At 39.9% G+C, this 22,155-nt stretch overlaps 3 protein-coding genes across 4 annotated transcripts in view; 2 read left to right on the forward strand and 1 right to left on the reverse strand.

Annotated features, from left to right (window-relative positions):
* Positions 1 to 405: 405 nt before the first annotated feature.
* On the reverse strand, positions 406 to 15,357 carry cdc123 (cell division cycle 123 homolog (S. cerevisiae)). Its single transcript, XM_039792468.1, has 13 exons — positions 15,273 to 15,357; positions 14,905 to 14,976; positions 13,993 to 14,056; positions 13,432 to 13,464; positions 10,871 to 10,966; positions 10,386 to 10,492; positions 9,874 to 9,925; positions 8,254 to 8,329; positions 4,059 to 4,181; positions 3,193 to 3,221; positions 2,929 to 3,045; positions 2,013 to 2,150; positions 406 to 694 (listed from the first exon to the last, which is right to left on the reverse strand). The coding sequence occupies exons 1-13, from the start codon at positions 15,344 to 15,346 to the stop codon at positions 629 to 631; spliced, it is 1,047 nt and encodes a 348-aa protein (XP_039648402.1). The 5' UTR covers positions 15,347 to 15,357; the 3' UTR covers positions 406 to 628.
* Positions 15,358 to 15,968: 611 nt separating this feature from the next.
* Positions 15,969 to 20,932, forward strand: nudt5 (nudix (nucleoside diphosphate linked moiety X)-type motif 5). Of its 2 annotated transcripts, none has more exons than XM_039792466.1 (10): positions 15,969 to 16,097; positions 16,434 to 16,507; positions 17,550 to 17,617; positions 18,254 to 18,306; positions 18,412 to 18,519; positions 18,796 to 18,891; positions 19,093 to 19,194; positions 19,556 to 19,564; positions 19,654 to 19,707; positions 19,824 to 20,932. In XM_039792466.1, exons 2-10 carry the CDS (start codon positions 16,451 to 16,453, stop codon positions 19,931 to 19,933), a joined length of 657 nt encoding a protein of 218 aa, XP_039648400.1. In that variant the 5' UTR covers positions 15,969 to 16,097; positions 16,434 to 16,450; the 3' UTR covers positions 19,934 to 20,932. The 2 variants fall into 2 exon arrangements, with proteins under 2 accessions (XP_039648400.1, XP_039648401.1); XM_039792467.1 differs by lacking the exon at positions 15,969 to 16,097 and adding an exon at positions 16,176 to 16,329.
* A 427-nt stretch (positions 20,933 to 21,359) lies between these two features.
* The window catches only part of fbxo18 (F-box DNA helicase 1), a 32,192-nt gene continuing 31,396 nt past the window's right edge, over positions 21,360 to 22,155 (forward strand). Inside the window, exon 1 of the mRNA XM_039792465.1 lies at positions 21,360 to 21,745. Within this exon, the coding sequence (XP_039648399.1) occupies positions 21,727 to 21,745 (19 nt within the window). The 5' untranslated portion in view covers positions 21,360 to 21,726. The remainder of the gene's footprint in view (positions 21,746 to 22,155) is intronic.

Here is a 22,155-nt window from a genome sequence, read left to right on the forward strand (position 1 = left end):
CACACACACACACACACACACACACACACACACACACACACACACACACACACACACACACACACACACACACACACACACACACACACTCTCTCTCCTCTCTCTTTGGGCTGCAAAAAATGATACACAAACTGTTATACTCACCTATTTTTAAGTATAAAAGCAGGTATTCTTTACAGTTTTAGTAAATACATCCCCTTACAGTAACACAATTTTCTCCCCCACGCCCCCCCCATTAAACAAAAACAAATCCTTCCCTCCCAAACTGACATAAACGACTAATTGACACTGCGGAGGCCTCCCTTTCCTGTCTCACCGAGCCATTCCTATCAGCAAGACGGCGCCCTGCAGTGTCGGAGGCAAAAAAAACAACAACTCGACAGAAAATGAATCGTCAGAGAGACATTAACGTGATACTGCTAATTCAACATGTTCAATAAGACGTAACACAAGAGAGCTATTTAGGAAACTCCGCGTACACTGTGTGCAGTTTACAATCGGGTGAGAGAAAAGGGAAAAAAGAAGCTCAAACAGGACAGAGAGGTAAAGAGTCACTTTGTGCAGAAAAACATGATATGGAGGCCTGGTGACACTAGCAGCTACTCTTCAGCTTCCAGATAAAGCTGTGTCACTGTGGAACGTTCGCCGCCTCCTCTTCCTCCTCCTCCTCAGAATCTTCCTGTTGGCTTTTCTTCTGTAGAGAGGAGAAGAACATGGAGATGAGATCAAAAACGTCAAGTTATACCCTGGTTCCCAATTTTGTAAATTCATTCATTCTCTGCAAGGGTGTCAATTATTGGAAAATTCTGAAAAATTCCGGATTATGTTGAATGTCAACATTAAGCGAGCTAAGGCATGGAATGAGCTGCCCACTGAGCTAAAAGCAACACACAACAGTAAGCATATTAAAATCAAAACGGAAGAAGTGTTAAATTGATAATCAGACCGGTAGTCATGTATAGGGGTGGGCTGGCATGGGGTGTGGTGGGGTGGGACGGGTTGAGGGGTTACAGATGGATGTGTCTTGTATGTTTATGTGCTTTATGTATTTTAATGTGGCAATGTGTCATGCTTGTTTCTATGACTGTTTAAAAGCCCTTCTAGGGATGGGCATTGGAAACCAGCAGTAGCTATAAATGCTGTGATGCTGTACATTGGAGATTATTTGCACAAATGTCTATGTCTCAAGCATCTGTCCACTATTTCAAATAAACATGAAAAATTTTTTTTTACCCCACCGTTAGTTACTGGCGGTAACACAGGGAATGTCTTCAGGCTCGTTCCTTTTGAAATGACACATTTGTCGATCACGGTGGGCAGGAAATGTGCTTTCAGTAGCTACTCGGTCAGAAATACGTCAGGGGGGGGGGCAGACGAGCAATTTTCTTGTCCGGTTACACTTTCAGTGGTAATGTTTTTCTTGTTTTGTCTGTCATGTGATATTCTATTGCTCTGTAAAGCACATTGGTCAGCTTGTCTGTATAAATAGTGCTGTATAAATAAACTTTGACTTGACTTGACTAATCCAGAATGAAAATCTGCAGAATTTAGCGGACTGTTTTTCTGCTTAGGGTGGAGATGTGCTAACATTTAGAGTTTTAATCTTTTTTTAGTTAAAATCTGCAGAAAATCCTGCAGAATTCAGCATCCGCAGAATCTGAGTGGGCCCTGGTAATGAGGCTAAATAAATACCAGCCATAAAAAAAAATGATCAAAATAAAAAATACATTGTGGTTATGGTTAATAAAGGAGGTGTATGTTATTTGAAGTGAACTCCAGTCCCCTGTCTGAAAGTCTTGGTACAGCCCAGCCTGATGAGAGCTAATACCGACTACTGTAGTTTTTCCCTAAGGGTTTCTCTGTTCTACATGTGCCTGCGTTTTTTGTAAAGTAAATTCTGATGCTAGCCAAAATAAGTGATATCACCCTCACAACCCCCCCCCCAGCACTCTGTGGTTTTGTAAAGCAACAACCCAGTATCTGCTAGCTAAATACTCATATAACAATCTTACCAGTTTGAGGAAGTCGATGAGTTTGTAGGCGTCTTCTCCGGTGGAGAGGTCGACAAAGTCCCGCGGGATTCTGTAGCTCAGACAGGGACTGGGCTGCACCGTCACCTCGCTGGTGGTGCAGCGAAACGCCGGGCCTTCCTGCACATACGGGTAAAAACCACGTCGTTTTTTATTGATTGGTTTGTACGTTTTTTTATTGGTTGGGGGGCTTTTATGGCCTTTATTGACAGGACAGCTTGAAGACAGGAAAGGGGAGAGAGAGAGAGAGAGAGAGAGAGAGAGAGAGAGAGAGAGAGAGAGAGAGAGAGAGAGAGAGAGAGACGGGGGACGACGTGCAGCAAAAGGGGCGCACACTCTACTGGGTGAGCTAGCGGTTGCCCCGGAAACCACATAGGTAAACTGTTTTCAGTTTTGACGGATTTAAGCGGGGCTCTAGTTCAGCATTGCTACATCGGTCAAATACAAAAGACTTTGTCTCCATCTAAGCCTTTTTCCACCCTCCAAACTATTAAAGGTGCACTATGAGTTCCTGCATGGTTTCAGCGCAATTTCATTTTTGTCTCAAATCGTATAGGCATCTCTCCTTGATCTGCTAGCTGCCCGCCCCCCTGAGTACACTGTGAAAAAGCCCGGTTTCGGGAGACAACACAGGGGTCGTAAACGTCAAACAAACACTAGGGGCACAGGCTGTGCACCAAAATACAACAAACCACTCCAGCCAATCACCGACAAGATGGTTGGGGGAGGGGGTGGGGGTTAGTGACAGTTAGTCAGTTAGTCATGACAGTTACGGAAACATGGGGGGGAGGGGCGAGCTTGCTCTGTTTTGTTTGGTATTTACTTGGAACGTCAACAGAAGTGACGTCACGCAGGAACTCATAGTGCACCTTTTTTTTTTTTTTTATAAAAACGTCACGATGACTGACCTGCTGCTGGGTGATTTCCCCCCCACCCGCCAGTTCCTCCCCCAGCTGAACAGCAGCGAGTCTGTCACCTCTCCGAACGGGTTCACGTCTATCAGCCACACCCTCCCCTGCAAACACACATACACACACACACACACACACACACACACACACACACACACACACACACACACACACACACACCAACACAAGTGTTAACTCACTTTGCACAACAACAAAAAAAGGACAATATCAAAATGCATCAGTGCGCTTACCTGGCTATCTCTGTAGACATCAAACACAACTGCCATACAGAGAAAACAAAAACAGTTTAAACAACTACATATGCAGTCACTTAACATTTACATTATGTACATGTATATCTCCTAGTTTAACAAGGACAAAGTTAAACATTTAAGAAACTTGAAATGCATTTTAAAAATCACAAGTAATAAAAAGACACATTTGATCAGTGGGGGGAGCTGAAGAACTTTCCACAGACAGAGTAAGGCCTTCTGCATACTGTCTGTGTGGCGTGAGCGTGGCGTTTCTGTTGTGTGGCGGCTGCGTGGCGTTCTCTATGTCTTTGCACACCAGAAACGTGTCTGACGCGGCGCTGCTGCTGCTAGCCTTGTCTGGACACATGTATGTTTCCCATTGATAAAATGAAATAAACATAAATATATACTGATTTGATTACAGCAAAGACAACGTCGGCAGTATTGACGGCAAAATAGGCTACAGAATTTTTTTTTTTTTTTACTACATTTATATCTGCATTTATGTAAAAAAAAAAAAAAAAAAAAAGACTTTCAAACATCAACATGTCATTTATTAATATGTATTCAGGTCAAAATGACATATAAACATCTTTTCCTATTCTATTTTGCCTGGAAACGCTTCCAACACTCTTGCGTGTTGGAAGCGTGAAAAATAGGCGTTGGTTCTACTTCTAGCATGCACGCGTTTTCGGCGCGGCTCAGACGTGCGTGTCACGCAGGCAGTGTGCAAGCTCTAACCTGTTAACGTGGGAGTCGAATTAAAAACGGACACGCCACACAGCTGACACGCTCACGCCACGCAGCCAGTGTGAGGGAGGCCTAACAAAAAAAATAAAATAAACAAGGATGCCGATGCTCACAGTCTTCGTCCAGGAAGTTGTACTGGATGTGCTGGCTGAAGAATGCCTGAATGGCGTGACAGATCTGCTCCTCCTGCTTCCAGACGTGCTGGTAATACTGAGTGTAGTCTCTCTGGGAGATAGCTGGGGAAAAAAAAAAAGACAGATACATCATTAGTGGAGCTCAAATTGAATTTTATAATTGTTTCTAAATTAGCCTGCTGAGGTAAAGTACAGCTCAAACATCATTATATCACAGTTCTAATAGAGGTTTCTTTTCTAACTAATTCCCATTTCAGACACATTCGGCTCAGTACGTGTAAAAGCAGCGCCCTCTTTCTGTCTTGTGCTGTAAAGCAACCCAGCATGTTTCCCTGCCAATCCTGCTGGCTCACAATAGGTACGTTTACATGCACACTAATATACCACAATTATATATTATTATATTCCAAATATGACAATATTCAGAATCTGATACGGGTCATGTAAACCGCATATCCGTTTGGATATTCAGAATGAGGCCCGTTTCTGAATAAAGCATTTTCCGAAAGAAGACGTGGGATATGTTGGTATTATTCAGGTTTTAGAGGCCTTCTTTGGACATTTATACAGCGCATTGGGAATATGCGTCTCAACTGGGGGTTTTACCGAAGTATGCAACAGTTTACTTAACGGCCTTCTGGTTGTTTATGGCTTAAGGGTGATTTATGATTCTGCTGAGGCTCCAGGCAGAGCTACCATGTAAGTAGCCTGAAGTTGGTACTTGTACACGGGTGTGTGCATCGATCTCTTTGTGTGTGTGTGTGTGTGTGTATGTGTGTGTGGAGTGTGTGGTAGAGCTAGTGAGAGAGTGACGGTGATTAGCTTTGGAGCGAGTAGCGACTCTAGAGGCATATATATATATATATATATATATATATATATATATATATATATATATATATATATATATATATATATATATAGGAGAAACAAAGTGTCTCCCCTGTGCTTTCTGGAAAAGCTCACCCTCTCCTTGATTTCCTGTTGTTTATGGAGAAGGAGAACCAGGAAATGAGTCGGGGAAATGCAACACTACCAAGCCATGGCCGAGTGTCGCAGCAACATCTAGTTATCGTATTTTCCGCACTATAAAGGCGCACCGGATTATAAGGCGCACCTTCAATGAATGGCCTATTTTAGAACTTTTTTCATATATAGGGCGCACCGGATTATAAGGCGCATAGAATAGAAGATACTGCAGTCAAACGTTTGACTGGGGTTGCGCGCATCGACCACTAGATGGAGCTGTGCTAAAGGGAATGTCAACAAAACCGTCAGATAAAGTCAAACTTTATGAAGCGTTCTGACAACTCCGTTTCACCCTCCTTATAGCATTTAAATCTAAGTGGTCCGGAAAAGGCGATCGTCTCAACGTGTTCCCTGACATGTTGTCATCGGCTTGTCCGCTTCCATTGGCCATATCAGAGGCAAACCTGAACGGATTGGCTAATATGAGCTACCAATCGAAAGCTTAGAAGCTAGGGAATACGATGACGCCCACATCGATCATGTAGCAAGCTGGGCAGAGAAGCTAGCAGCGGTGACAAGTGACGTGGAAATGGAAACGTGTTTTCCGTTGCGATTCGGCCAGAAACTTCAACATTGTGAGGCGAACAGATCGTTTTGGAATATAAAGCTTGGATATTACATTTCCTTGGACTCTTGTGGATTTATGAAAATCAAGTTTTGGCCAAAATACCACTTTGTTGCTGAAAGGACAACGAAATCAGGTATGGATGCACTCTCGACACCTGCGCAGATTATGGCTGAATTGTTTTATTGTAAATTCAGGGTACCCCCAGGATCCTCCAACTTAAATTCAAGGCTTTTTAAGACCTTTTTAATACCATTTCAAATGAAATTCAATGCCAACTTCGTACCCATTCCGACAGAAGTATGAGGGGAAAATGTCAAATCTATATAAATTTCAAAACCTAGAAAATAATTATGTACAAGTAGGCTACTTGAATTAAATAACACATTGTATTTAAAGTATCAGTCATTTAATACAATTTATTGGGTTATAATATAATCCAATAAAATAAGATAATTACACTGCATAAGAGCACTTTTACTTGTTGTTATGTTGAATGCAGGACTTGTAACTGACAAGTAATTTGTAACTCTACAACACAGTTTTTTCTACTTTCAATAAACGATCTGAGAAGTCTTCCACCTCTGTATCACCAACAACAGTCGTGCATGAATACCTGCAGCTGTGTTTAACACTGAAAACACACAGCTCAGTTCAGCGTTTACTCAGGGCTCTTAAGTTTTAAGGACAGGCAAGCACACACTGGAGCACACACTGGATTCCTGTCAGTTTCATAGTGAGAGCGGCGCGCCAGAAAAAAATATTGGCGGCGCATATTAAATATATATTTATTAATGAATTGAATTAAATAGTTTTTCCGCGTGAGAAATACAATGTGTGGCGGGACTGCGTGACAAAAGACCGAAATGGGTGACTGTCACGCTCAATGTGTGACACTTGAGAGCCCTGGTTTACTTGCAGCTCCGCTACAGTAGCAGCGAACCTTTAACGTTACCTGTAGTAACACATGGTCTCTAAACAGTCCGCTCACCGTGAAGTCCTGCACGGATCAACAGATGTTAGAGCGCGGCGGCTGCTCGCTCCGTTTGTTCTAGCAGATTAATGGAGCCGCTCGGTGTTTGGCTAGCTAATAAGCCGTTAGCCTGTTACCTTGAGCTTTGTCTGAAGGCGCTGAGTGGCCAGCCAGGCTCGACACACCCGAAACATTCCGCACATCCGCCGCTCAGTTTAACCGCTAACCCCCTTTGTATGTGGGCTTAAATTAATCATTAGAGGCTAAGCTTTCAATTGGTGTGTCGCATGGCTGTATATTTTGAATATTTAATGCTTTAAAGTTATAAAAACGCGAATGAGTGGAAGTTTTATCGAGGTTACAGCGACGCAGTGTCCCGTCAACGGGGCAGTGATCCGAGAGGTTGATCCATATATAAGGCGCTCCGGATTATATGGCGCACTGTCGTTTTTTGAGAAAATTAAAAGGCTTTTAAGTGCGCCTTATAGTGCGGAAAATATGGTACATTTTTCGAGAGGCGCACGTCAGGCTACGGTGTAGGGTCGGTATCTCCACGTACGTACCCACAGTGCCAATTTAACGCAGAAGCATGAATCAGCCTTTACGGTCAGCTTTGTGCATTGCTATGGTTGTATGGCAAACCAACCAGCCAACGGTTTGCAAGGCTGCGGGGTAGAGATGCATGCTCAGAAGAAAAGAAGGAGAAACACACCTACTTTTAAACATTATGAAAGACTTTGGTATCAACAGGTTTTTGGATACGCGCAAACATCGCAACGTCGACCTTTTCTAGACGGGGGTTAATGGAATGATAGAGAGAGGCTGTGGTCGTGCGGTCCAAGTAGTGCGCCACCGGTGGAAATCTTTGAAGAAAAATCCTAATTTGCATGGCTGCATGTACATAAACAGCTTAGTCAAACTACTTTTTCAGTATAAAGGGCAAAAAACATACTAGTCAATGTAAAATGCAATCAGGATGTGATGATCTCTTTAGTAACAACAGTGGTAGAAGAAGTACTCGTCACATTTTACTTAAAAGTAGCAATACTACAATGTAAAAAAATACTGTTAAAAGTAAAAAGCACAGCACTTTACTTACGTAGTATTTTAAGTGCAAGAGTATTAGCATTAGCAAAATATACTTAAAAGTACCACCAAAAAAAAGCTACCGATTATACAGAACGGCCCATTTCAGAATCATATATATTATATTAATGGATTATACATGTGTCATCACTTTAATCTTGTAGCTAGTAAAGGTGGTGCTGATTTCAAATGATTATTGGGTAGTTTAATGTAATCTATAATAATGCATCAGAATTTATTAGTTGGTTTTATTTTTTTTTATTAACAATCTGAATCAGCAAAGCAACTACAAATCTTATCAAATAAATGTAGTGGAGTAAAAAGTCAAATATTGCCTTCGGACATGCAGCGGAGTAGCATAAAACGGAAAGTACGAGTACCTCAAAATGTTACAGTACTTGAGTTAATGTACTTAGTTCCATTCCAACATTGATTAACAACTACTATCTTTAAATGTAATATGTATATGTACGTATTCTTCCAAAATGTTTGGGGGGAAAGGTGAGTGGAGGGTTTTTTACCGATCAGTTTGTTTTCTTTGACGAAGCAGCGAAACTCTCCTCCGGGAATCAACTCGCTCCACTTTCTGAGGACCAGCTGAGGACAGAGGACAACACCGCTGATAAAATACATAGGGGTGTGAGAGTGTGTACACACACACTTTAAATGACAAAAAAAAAGAAGTAAAAAATAGAGCTGCAAAGTGGAAAAAATGTTTTGTTAGCTATTAAATGAATCGCCAACTATTTCGATAATCGATTAAAAAGGTGCAGTAGGTAAGCCTTATAAAACTAACTTTGCTGAAACTGACCCTATGTTCCAGTAGAACTACATGAAGCAGGTCATTTAAAAAAAAATCTGGCGCCTGTAGTGCGATTTGCAAAAATCCACAGCTCCCTGTTCAGATGCACCAATCAGGGCCAGAGGGGGCTGTGTCTAACTGCGTGTCAATCACTGCTCATGCACAAGCATTCATTCTCCCTTGTGGGGGGAGGGGCTTAGGATACCGTTTTCAGCTTTAGCGGAAAGGGGGGGAGGGACTGAGAATGTGTCAATGTTCAAATGTTTCGGCTAAGTCCTGAATCTTTGCAATCCTATCTACAGCACCTTTAAAGGAACACGCCGACTTATTGGGAATTTAGCTTATTCACCGTAACCCCCAGAGTTAGACAAGTCGATACATACCCTTCTCATCTCCATGCGTCGTGCAAAGCTGTCTGACGGCTCCAGCGGCATCATTCCATAACAGAACATGCAGGTGAATGGTTCCAGTAATCCTACTGCTCGACTAGTGATAGGCACGCTAACATTTTCCTATTTACATGTTATGATTTAGAATATGTATAGCGTGTACAAAACAGTTCTAACATGATATTAAAGAGCTTCTAACCGTAAAACAACAACCGATTATATCTCAGGCGGAAGAATATAGTACTTTGGGCGGAGAATATAGTCTGAGAATATAGTCCCCGGGTTTGTTTTACGGATAGAAGATGGCTGTGTCTCATGTTACGTTTTTTTGTACACGTGTCGACTCTACAAATCACAACATTTAAATAGGAACATGTTGGCGTTATTTTGTCACTTTTGTCACAATTCGGAGCAGTAGGCTAGTTGGAACCAGTTACCTGCAGGATCTGTGCTGGGCTAAGCTAATGCTGGAGCCGTCAGACAGCGTTACAGCACGCACTGAGATGAGAAGGGTATGTATCGACTTTACGGTTACGGTGAATAAGCTAAATTCCCAATAAGTGGGCGTGTTCCTTTAAATCAGTTTGAGTCATTTTTATTCTTAATGGAAAAAACATCTAAATTCTGTGATTCCAGCTTCTTAAATGTGAATATGTTCTGGTTTATTCACTCCTTTGTGACAGTAAACTGAATATCTTTGAGATACGACATCTTGGGCTTTAGAAAACACTGATGGACATTTTTTCACCATTTTCTGACATTTTATAAACAAAACAACTAATCGATTAATCGAGAAAACAATCAACAGATTAATCGACATAATACTCATTAGTTGCGGCCCTATTATAAAACATAATTTTCTTAAGTGCAAATAGAACTCTCCATCTGCATGATGAGACACTAAAACTCGTATTAAAAACAAGCTAATGACAAAAAAAGCTTAAAAATACCTCATAGTTTATGACTGGATCTGGGGAGTCCTGGTCACTACATGCAAGGAATCTGTGCCAAGAAATGAATGAAGGTTACAACCGTTAAAGAAATATGAACACCAATGCATCATGTGTTTGGTGTTTTGAATTTCTATTTTAGTTTTTACTATAACTGGATCAGTCACACTACAAACAGCTTGGCTGCTGGAGTTTTTAACAGAGTCCAAAAAAAACAAGCATATATTACATTGCGGCGTGCGCGCACACACACACACACACACACACACACGCGCGCGCACACACACACAGTAAATAACTCGCTGCACTAACTGCTTGTCATGCAGAGCGGAGAAGCGAGAGGTAAACATCTACATCACAGCAAGTTCTCCAGCTGCCACTTGTGTTTTACTGCAGAATCACTGCAATCAGCCTGTGCACACCAAACCTGGTTATTTTCTGATATTGGTTGTCATCTAAATGCAAAATATGTGTGTGTGTATGTGTCGATGTTGTTGCATGGCGAGGCTTACGGCTGCGCGAGGTCGTGGGTGATGAAGTCTGAACTTTTGAAGAGCAGAAATATATCGCTAAGGCTGTCACACTGTAGGGAGCTGTTCAGTGCAATCCAGTTAGCATCCTGGGAGGGACAGGGACACGGACACGGACACACACACACACACACACACACACACACACACACACACACACACACACACACACACACACACACACACACACACACACACACACACACACACACACACACACACACACACACACACACTTAAGTTATGCATCAATCCTTAAGGCTGGCAGTGGTGCAAGAAGCTATTCTTATCTTAAATACCCTCAAATGTACAGGGCCTTTAGCCAAAAAAATAATTTGGTTATGCTGAATAAAAAGAAGTCATGTTGGCACACTTTTTCTAATGAATTCACCACTCTGCTAACTTAAAATGAAGCAGGCACACACAGTTTTTCATTTCACTAAGAGCAGCCGAGTGCTGTATTTTACCCGTGGAGCGCTCCAGTTCAATTTGGGAAAGACGCGCCCACCCAGGGCGTTTATGGCCTCCTGCACTTTAGAGGTGAATTCTGGGAACTCAGGAGCCTAGCACACACAAAGTCATGTCACATCATATGGTTATCATAATTACTGCATTATTAAATGATATGCACGGGGTGATACACATTTCTATCAAAAGCAACATTATTGATATAGCACCTCTTTAAACACAGGTTACAAAGTGCGTCACATCAACATCACTAGAGAAAAAGAAAACAAATACTAAGCGAAAAGCGCATACAGGAGAAAAATGTTCAGAAAATACATGCAAACAGACAACTGGGAACAGAAAGCATTCAGCAACCAGTCACCGTGCAGATCAACCCTTAAAAAATAGAATCACCCACTTAAAGAAGTGGGTTTTTAGATGCTTTTTAAACAGTGTACCGACTCAGCTGATCTAATGGGAGGAGGGGGGGGGAGATTATTCTAGTCTCGGGGATAGGACGGCAAAAGAGCAGTCGACTTTAGTTTTACGTTTAGCACGCGGTATAGCCAACAGGTTTTGGTTGGATGACTTACTGTGAGTGGCTGCTCAGAGGTGTAAAGGTTAGGTAGCTCTGAAATAAAGGCAGGAGCTATGCCATGTAGTTGCTTTATAAGTGATTAAAAGAATCTTAAAAATAAATCCTGAACTTTACTGGCAGTCAATGCAGCGATGCTAAAATAGTCAGTTAAAAGCATCGCTGCTGCATTTTGTACAAGCTAAAGACTAAGGGCAGTTTGACTAAGGCAAGTGAAAAGGGCATTGCTGAAGTCGAGATGGGAAAAAAAATCACGGCCTGAATGATACGTTCTAAATCAAAAGTCGATAATAATGGTCTGATTTTTTTTTTTTTTAGGTTTCTCAGTTGAAAGAAGAAACAGGTTTTTTTTGTCAATTTATTGACATGGTGTTCAGAATTTCAATTGAGGATCAAATGTAACGCCAAGATTCCTAAAGTTGTTTGTTAGTGGATCTAATGAGTATTCAAATGATATATTACGGGCCTGGAATATGGATTTAAATGAAAATGTATCAGAGGAAGAATGGTCAGAAGCCTGCTCTTTGGTAAAAACTCAGTCAGTCAAGACATATTCTATACTATTGCAATATAAATGGTTGAGTAGACAGTACATTACTCCTATAAAGCTGCACCACTTTAACCCAAATATTCCCGACACGTGCATTAAGTGTAGCCATCAGAGGGGCTCACTGTTTCATTGTACGTGGAGCTGTCCGCAGGTTGTACGCTTCTGGAAAAAGGTAACTGACCGTTATTGGTCGTATTATTGGCAAGGTGATTCCCACTGATCCTAAGTTATGTATCCTAAATATTTACCCTGTCAATTTTGTGATAACTAATGATGAAAAACCTTTAATTAGTATGTGCCTTTTGGAGGCTAAAAGGTGCATTGCGAGGTCATGGAAAAAACCAACTGTCTGTGGCGTTTCTGAATGGTTAAACGGAGTGACTTCCTATCTGGCACTGGAAAAGATAAGTTATTTCACAAAAAACAAGATTGATAGGTTTTGGAGTATTTGGAGAGTTTTTTATAACTTCCTGGAAAATGAAAGTATACTAAGTGATGGAGGGAGTGATGAACTGATTTGATTTTGACTGTGGCTGTATCCCCCTTTTTTTCTGTTTTTTTATATAATATACAGTACAGGCCAAAAGTTTGGACACACCTTCTCATTCAATGCGTTTCATTTTTATTTTCATGACTATTTACATTGTAGATTCTCACTGAAGGCATCAAAACTATGAATGAACACATATGGAATTACGTACTTAACAAAAAAGTGTGAAATAACTGAAAACATGTCTTATATTTTTAGATTCTTCAAAGTAGCCATTCATAGTTTTGATGCCTTCAGTGAGAATCTACAATGTAAATAGTCATGAAAATAAAGAAACACATTGACTTAGAAGGTGTGTCCAAACTTTTGGCCTGTACTGTATATATTTTTGTATAGATCTGTTCATATTTCATATTTTAGGTTTATTCATTATTGTGTAAATCCTTGCTCATGTGCATATATATAATTTTAGTATTCTAGTGTATGTGTATATGGATGCAGAATGTCATACATTTACATACTTCTATACTATTTTCATCCCGATTTTATATTAATTTAACATAACTTTTGCGTTCCTTTTGATGTGGGGAGGGGGGTGGGGGGGTGGATGTGCTATTTACAACTGCTTGTGTTTCTTTTTTTGTTGTTGCTGTACTTGTCTTTGTTGTAAAGAAAACTAAAACCCAATAAATACATGTTTGAAGAAAAAAAAAAAAAGATTCCTAAAGTTTGGTTTGACATAAGCTGCTTATCGACTGGAGGGATTTTTGCAGTTCCTAGAACTCTTTTTTTCTCGTGTTCCGACTGGACCAATTTGGGGATTATTAAGTCCCCAAAGGCAAGACCAAGATGGAGCGTTCCTACCTATACTTTAAGCTTGTGTAAATGCAGGTTTCAGACATTAAAAAAACTTGTATCATAATAATATAATACACTATGTACTTACAGTAACAGTGGTGGTTGTCTCATCATCTGACCACTAGAGGTAAGTAGAGAACAAGAAACTGGATTGAACACAGTTCTAGTTGTTGTCTTATAAGACAGAGAATTAAGACATGAAGACATTGTTCCCTGAAAACAGACTACAAAACATTTTGCATGTATTCTCTAATGTTTCATTATAAATTAAATCTCCAATTTAAAAGTGTACTATATCTCAGAGTTTCCATACTTTTGAGTAGCTGTGGCAGGTCAGCATAAAGCTGCTTAGGCAAAAAAACATTTCAGGAGTCTGGTTTCAGTGGAGTTTCAGTGCCCTGTGATGGTCTAAGTGTTGTTCCAGACTTTGGCCTTTCAACAAATGTAACAATCAGTCACAAATAACTAGATTAGGTTAGAAATAAAGTGACAAATTATACCAGAGGTCTGATGCTTTTCTGCAAAAATTTGAACTATTTTAAGACTGTGAATTAGGAAAACAAGGACTAATTTCCTTTCCAAGCAATGAGGCAAAAATAAGACAGAAAACACCCCATGGAAAAAAGAACCTTAGTCTCTGTTCCCGTACCTGAATGTCTTCCTCTGCGTCTGAGTCACTGTTGTTAGCGTGTGTCTGCTGTGTGTTATGGTCACTGAAGGGAAGAAAAACAACAGATGAGTGCTCCGGGCACAAAACAAATCCGAGCATCATAATGCACATAGTGGTGGAATGTAGCTAAGTACATTTACTCAAGTACTGTACTTAAGTACAAATTTAAGGTACTTTACTTGAGTCCTTTCTTTTCAAGCCACCTTCCACCTCTACTCCACTGTATTTCAGAGGGAAATATTGTACCTTTTTACTCATCTACATTAATCTGACAGCTTTAGTTACTAGTTTCTTTACAAATTAAGATGTTTGCACACAAAACACATGCAGTTTATAAAATTCAAAGTTTTATTATAAATTAAACTTCCCAACAATATACAGGCCTAGAAGTCCAGCTGAAATGATTAGCCGATTAAAGACTTAGTTGATTGACAGAACTGTTTTGATCGTTTCCGGTTTCGAAAATGTTTGGATTATTCCACATTTTGTACTTTTACCTTTAATACTTTAAGTACATTTTCCTGATGACTTTTACTTAAGTAATATTTCCAATGCAGAACCTTTACTTGTAGCAGAGTAATTTCACAGTGTGGTATGAGTACTTTTACTTAAGTAAAGGATCTGAATACGTATTTTAGATGGAGAAAATGTGTGGTTTGAAGGGAACGGCCGTGACCATAACAACAGAGGCAACCTGTAACATCACTTGTCTGCTAAAAACAACCCCACAGCATCTTTACATCGATACTTCTCAAACACAGCAGGTGCCATTCAAAGGAGGAATAGCACCTTAAGATCGAGCCGAATTTTGGCATTATATTTTCACATTTATTCAAACAAAGACAACTTTTTATCGAATTTGTGTGTTTGTGTGTGTCAGTGGTCTCATACCTCCCAGAGACTACCAGTGTGCCATCATCCAGTAAATAGTCTATTACATTCTGAGGCAGTGGGAGAATCAGGCTGGAATAAAGAATAATAACACCACATATAAAAGTATGTAATTCATAGAATACGTAATAGACAACAAACAGACGAGGTGTGGAAGAAGGAGGTTTAGGGAAGCTGCTCTGAAAAAGGGATTTAAACACAATTATGCAGTATTACACACGATAAATACAGCCTAAAGATAGCTAGCTAGCTGTAATCTGCTTCTGTCCGGTAGCTAACGTTAGCTGTTGGCTAAATTGGCTATGTTTTACAGCAACAACATTGAAAATATGTCTTTGGTATTTCTGCACAACTCATCAGCTGTCTACCTTTTAATCGAATGTTTCTTGAATATCGGATACCAAACCGAAAACTGACAGTTGACAACTTGCTCCTTCTTCATGCTGCAATATCCTGTAAAGGAAAAGAGTCCATCAGTAGATATCTTCCGACCCCCACTAAATATTTGTGAAAATGTCGCGGCCGCATTTTCATTCGACGCCTTGAAATTTCGAGGCAATGGTGCTCTCTATTTGCACTGTTATGGATTCATTTGAATCTATTAAAATCCCATTGGTAAACAGTCAAAGCTTTATTGCTAGAATTGTGTAATACATTTGTGTTTACAGAGGGGGAAGCCTTTTTGAGGTGCACAAGTGGGCATGGTCGAAAACCGCTGACCGTCGCTGACTTGCGACATAGATCGTTTATTGAATTGATAACTTACTCAACACCTTAACACATTTACAGGCGTAACGTCAATATATTTTGACATGTGACAATATTTTCAAATGTGACAACTTTAATCTAGCTAACATATTAAATAAGCATACGATAATAATACAGGAGCCAGTATCGTTATATTGGTCAACTTTTTTTGCTGCCAACTTACCATATTTATAAGAGTATGGTATCTTGCATTATCCCCGTGTGTTTTTATTTTATTGAATTTCTACGTTAGACATGTAGAAATTACACAATGTTTTTTGTGTTAAGTCAATGTTAGTTGTTAGCTAACGTTAAGTAAATAGTCTACCCCCACTGAAGGCTAAACTCCGGTGACGTTTGCGATCCCAGGAAGTGGCGACAGAGTGACACCTCACTGTTTTTTTCACATCTATTCTCTACTACTACTACTGCAGTTCGGTTTTCACGTGAGTTAATTGTAGAAGATACTTGTTTAAAGTTTAAAATGCACGAGCTCCTAACCCCGGCAGCAATGCTAAGTGTAAAGCAGCTATCTAGTGTTAAATAAACAAGTAACGAATAAATAAAAAAAGCTAAAAGTGGAAAAGGAACACGGGGAGTTAAATTTGGTTAGCGTTGCCTGGCTTTAGCAGCTAATTGAGTAACGTTAACTCAAAACGTTTCGTCAGCATTGAAATGGTGGTTCTAACTCTGTTTGTTTTTCAGCTAACGTTAAATACTCGTAGTGAAACGTAAACAGTTGTGAATGAAAGCTTTTGACTCGACTTTACCTCCATTTTCAGTTGGCCACAAATTGAAAATGAGCAACTCCGAAGAACCCAAAGTGACTTGTGCTCCACACATAGTGAAAGAAGAGGTAACACTACGTCTGTTTTTGAGGGGTTTAAAAGGGATTTTTCCGACAAAACTCGATGGCAGAACATTTAATTTACACAATATTGAAGGATGATAGCCTTACTATATGTAAGACATTAAAACTTGATGTATAAATAATATGAATATCAGTTTAAATACGCTATATACAATGCAGGGGCGGCCCTAGACTTCTGGGGGCCCTAAGCAGGATTTGGTTTGGGGTCTCACCACATTGTAACGTTTTGCCACTGCACTTGGCGCTAAACCAACTTGTGTATTGTAAATATTAGTTTAAGCACTCATAATGTGCAAATAAGCATTTAAAGACTAATGTGCTACCAATTAGCAGCAACACTTGATCTTTAAATAGACCGGCTCTGTTATAAGCTCAATTGTGAGACATTTCAAGCGCTGTTGGGGGCCCTAAGCAGCCGCTTAGTTTGCTTATGCTTCGGGCCGGCTCTGATACAATGTATGTAGTAGGGGGTCCCTGCTCAGTCTCTCTTTTAGCTAAGGGGTGCTTGGCCTAAAAAACTTTGAAGACCCCTGAGTAGCAAATTCTGTATTCTTTCGACCTAATTTGTCAAAACATAGTATTATTCATGGAGATTTGAGTATCCTAAAAATTCAACAAAACATCCGACGTACACCACTCTGACGAGTGTATTAAGTTTGATGGATTTGCATCGAAGCTCAAACCGGTCTGCACCTCGCTGTGTGTGCATACCACAGACCGCTTAAAAGCACTCAAGTTAGACATTTCACAATTACACAAATAAACCAAAATGGCCCTTATATTTATCATTTAAGATGATCACATAAATGTTTGTGATTGATTTTTTTCTTTTTTTTCTTCTTGCTATCCTTTTTGCAGAAAATTCCCTTTTAGTAACCACATTCATGCTTCTCTCTAAGATAGTTTCTGTAATGTTTGTGTCTTTACTGAGCTGTGAAGCAGTATTCTAAGTATTGTGATAACTGAGCAGCGTGTGGCGTTTGGTGCTATTCAATTTATCTCGGTGTGTTCACTCTCCGTGTTGCAGCTCATGGCAGCAGGAAAGTGGCTGAAGCTGGAGAACACTACGTACGTGGACCGAGCTGGAAAAACCAGGTACTGTTCTGTCTTTGATAGGTCTGGGTACCGAATTTAATACTTTTTAGGCACCGACTGAAAGTATGGAGGATCGAAAAATGCTGTGCCATTCAATACTAGGGGTGCATGATATATCGACTGGATATCGTTATCGCGATATCACGTTGCGCAATATTATATTGAAAGTATAAGTATGCAATACTTACTTTTCGATAAAGAAATATCAAACTTAATATTGATTCATAATGAATATCGCAATATCACATTTTGTCAATATCATGCAACCCTATTCAATCAATGATCTCATCAGCGTCAGTGAGCATCAGCACGCAGCATGCTGACCAAGATCTAATAATGTTTGTGATTGGCTTTCTAACGTTACACGTTGTAGAGGCAGGTAGGAAAAACTTACACACAGAGGTAGGCTCACGTTGTAGGAGCTGAAAAATAAAATAAAAAGATGTGTGCCGTAATGTTGTAATTTCTTTTTGTTTCATAAAATTGGTACCCAAAAAAGGATCGTTTAGGAACCGGTATGGAAGGGTACCGGTATCTTAAACTTTTAACGATACCCAGCCCTAGTCTTTGACTGACAACTTCACAATCCTACACGTTTCCTGCTTATTAGTTTCACCTCCTGTTTTCATCCGCCAGAACCTGGGAGACCGTGAAAAGGACGACGAGGCAAACCAACACCGAAACAGACGGTGAGCGTCTCCGTTTCCCCACTTTTAGCTGCTCAGTCGAGCTTGCGTTGACAGAATGGGCCGGAAATTGGATTTGTGCAGGCTGTAACACCCTTTTCCCTGCAGGCGTCGGTGTTATCGCCCTGCTGAAGCGGACCCTCCATAAAGACTGCGTAGTGATGGTGAAGCAGTTTCGTCCTCCTTTGGGATGCCACACTCTGGAGTTTCCTGCAGGTCAGTCAGACGGTTCTCTACGGATTCCTCAAACACTCTCTGTAGATATTGTCATACCCCACAACTCACCAATTTTGGTCCTGAATTTTTCAACAAAATAGACCTTGAAAAAAAATGATTGAGAAGTCCTGCAAATTCACAACTTTTAATGTCACGTTAGTTTTGTTTCTTAGCCTCCAAAACATTTTTACGTCGTTCATTCTTGGCTGTTGGAACTTTTGGTAACTATTGACGCTTTCTGACACTTAGAATATTGTTTGTCTCTGCTGTGCTCAGGGTTGATTGACGAGGGGGAAACTGCAGAGGCTGCTGCACTGAGGGAGCTAAAAGAAGAAACTGGCTACAAAGGGGAGGTAGTTGGAGTCACTCCAGGTATCTTCAAACAAAGACTTGCTGACTGTACACGTGATTGCGTAAGCTGCCTCTCTTGGCTTTATCTTATCTCCTGCGCATGTGGTGGAGAAGTTCAGGGCTCAGCGCAGCGGAGCAAATTAAAAAGAAGTTCCATACTCCCTTTTTTTTTTATTTTAGGAACATACAATGCAAGTAGTAATGTTACCGTTTTGTTCGCAGTGACCTGTCTGGACCCCGGTCTGTCTAACTGCACCACCCAGATCATCATGGTCAACATCAACGGAGATGAAGGGGAGAACATCAACCCAAAACAAGAGCTCGGTGAGAACACAGGATTTTATTCATTTACCCCTACTCGCTCCATCTAATCAAATGCTTAACTCTTTTGTTCTCTTACCTCTTTTCTACACTTAGTAATCCATTTTTGCTCACTCATTCAATCAATTACTCTGTGGCAAATCCATTCCTTCAATCACTTTCACTCATCTGGCCTCATGCAGAAAAGTGTGAGTGATTTTAAGAGAACATGTCGCCATCATCAACTGTCTCGTACTTAGAATTTTTACCTTGGGTACGAAGGATATTCGAGCACAAACCCAAACTTTACAGATAACAGGTAGTTTGTCTGTAACATAAAAAAAAAACATGTTGAATAATCTTGTTCTCTTTTGTTCTTCCACAGGTGATGGAGGTGAGTTATTTCCCTTTTTATTATATCAGAAAGAATCCTTTTCTCCCATACAGCAAATCATCACTAAAGCTTTTATCCTCTCTTTGCAGAATTTGTTGAGGTCATTCTTTTACCACTTGATGAATTCCAGAAGAAAATAGATGGTGAGGCTTCAACTTTTTCCACAGTGCTGTTATCGTGAGAGCGATACGAGCATTCGGAGTCCGGACCAACACAAACAAACACATTAACTAATACTTTTCTCGTTTTTTTACGGCAGATCTGATGAAGAAAGAAAAGATCGTGGTGGATGCTAAAGTGTACATCTTTGCCATGGGGATGGTCCAGGCCTTCTTTAAGCCGAGGGAGCTCCCCGTTCTGAAGCAGTGAAGGAAAACGTTCAGGATGAGAACGAGAGAAGAAGAAATAGTCTTTTATGTTACATAGGGCTCCTACACAGGACTGGAAAATCTGTATTAAAAAGGACATGGAGGACTTCCAAATTGTAATAAGAATTTGTATGAAAATGTGTTGTTGCATTGTGGGGTTTAGCCACCATGTAACCTCATATTTCAATTTTAGTTTCTATAAAGTATAATGGCCATACATGGAGTAATATGAAAGTTAGAAGACACAGTACAACTTTGTGTGTTAATCATACTGAACACAAACATCAAATTATGAAATCAAAGTCTTGTAAAAAAAAAAAAAAACTTTGGCTTTAGAAAGTGAACCTATGAAGGAGCCCTGTTTGCACTACATGCACTGGACTACTTTTTGTTCTCAGTACGAAGGCCTGAAACACACTCTGGTGGCCAATTGTTAATTGTTTGCACACTTAACGCAGAGTAGTTTCAGCCTTTAGGTCTCAGAATGCCTTACTTGACAAATAGTATTTTCCAGGTTTTTATGAGATTACATGTAGTTTAATGAGATGCAATTTGTTGTCATTTTTATTAGTGATCGTAAAACATTCCTAACAGTACTGTTGCAGACTTGACGGCGGAAAAAAATCCACCTCCAAACACTTTTCCTGTTGCTCCGTTGCTTCTCTTGCTGAAGTACGATGCAATTCTTTCATTTCGTTTGTTGTGTTCTACTTTTTCACTTAGATAACCCATGCATTGTGATAATAGATACATATAGTATTTGGTTGGGCTATTAACAACAGTGTTAACAATATGATGGGGGGGATTGCCCTGTGTTACTCCCCTGTAATGTACAACAGAGATACTGTCATGATAGAGGCAGTAACTGATTCATAGGAAGTCATCCATGCTGTGCCTCCAACCTCATTATGGTACAGTTAGCTGGACATCGATGCTGTACTTACCCTAGCAACTACAAATTACTGACCAATGAATAAATGTGATACTACTTTTGTTCTTACATGTCAAGTATTTTTTTTTTACGTGTATATTCCTGGGCTAATGTTCACATGCTATGTTCATTATGTTGTCTAATGCATATGACATGAGGTCCTTCAAACAGCTGTGTATGAGCTAATGCTCTGTTAGTGATTTTTTTTTTAAATGGAGGACTCACCCACAATAATAAAGCCCTGTATGTATGTTTTGATTACTGTACATTTCCCTTTAATACAAGTTTTTAAAATAATTAACACATTTAAATACACATTTTTATTGTATACCCTTTAAGATATTAAACATGTAATACTTGATTAGCTATTTTGTTGTTATTTTTCAATGCACTTCTTACTATCGTTTTCTGCCCCACATTTAGTCCAGTAGGTGGCGACCTACTACTGTTATGATGCTCTGAGAACCACCAATAACTTAAACGAAGAAAAAGAGTTGGACAATCACGTGGCTTCTTTCAACATAAACAGTTGAAAACCTCTGCTTAAATTTTTGCTAGCTAACTTCGAAGCATTATCTTAAGCGTCAAATACTAAAACAAATACAATAATAAAATAATAAATGTTGCCAGGGCGGGTCATTTGAATGTCTGAACAGGTTGGTGGTTACAAACTTAAGTGATAAGTAATGTTAGAAGTATAAATAAGCTAGCAAAACTCGGTATTTACCAAGATGTAGTTAACGTTAGCGTTACCCCTTCTGTATTAATGTGCAAGATACGACGAATTTGGCCTAAGCATACCAAATTCTGAATCCTAAATTACGTAGATTTGTGACTAAAAGACGGATGTGCTGGACACGAAGATGGAGATGGCTGTTAAAGGTAAGTTAGAACTTGAGGTGAGTTAGCTAGCTAGCTAAACATAACTGCTGCTCTGTGTGTCAACACCGTTAAAATGGCTAACGTTACATTTTCACTCTAACGTTACGTGATATAATTGGTGTTTAATGAAGCCCGAGACCATTGGCATTTTAATTAAATAACGTTACATGTGACGTTAACGGACATGACGTTAACTCTAAACTTTGGACTCCCCAATGTTAATTTTTATAATTTTCATAGCAATAAAAGGATAAATTCGGTGTTTTCCTACATAACTGTTCTTTTCAGGGTGCAAAAGCATTTGGCACCACATTTGGACTAAAAATAGGCCTTTTAATGGATAGGGCAGTTGTAGATAGGAAAGTTGGGAGAGAGGGGGAAGACATGCAGCAAGGGGCCACCGGTCGGAT

Source organism: Perca fluviatilis, chromosome 23 (assembly GCF_010015445.1).
Source record: "Perca fluviatilis chromosome 23, GENO_Pfluv_1.0, whole genome shotgun sequence".
Lineage (NCBI taxonomy): Eukaryota > Metazoa > Chordata > Actinopteri > Perciformes > Percidae > Perca > Perca fluviatilis.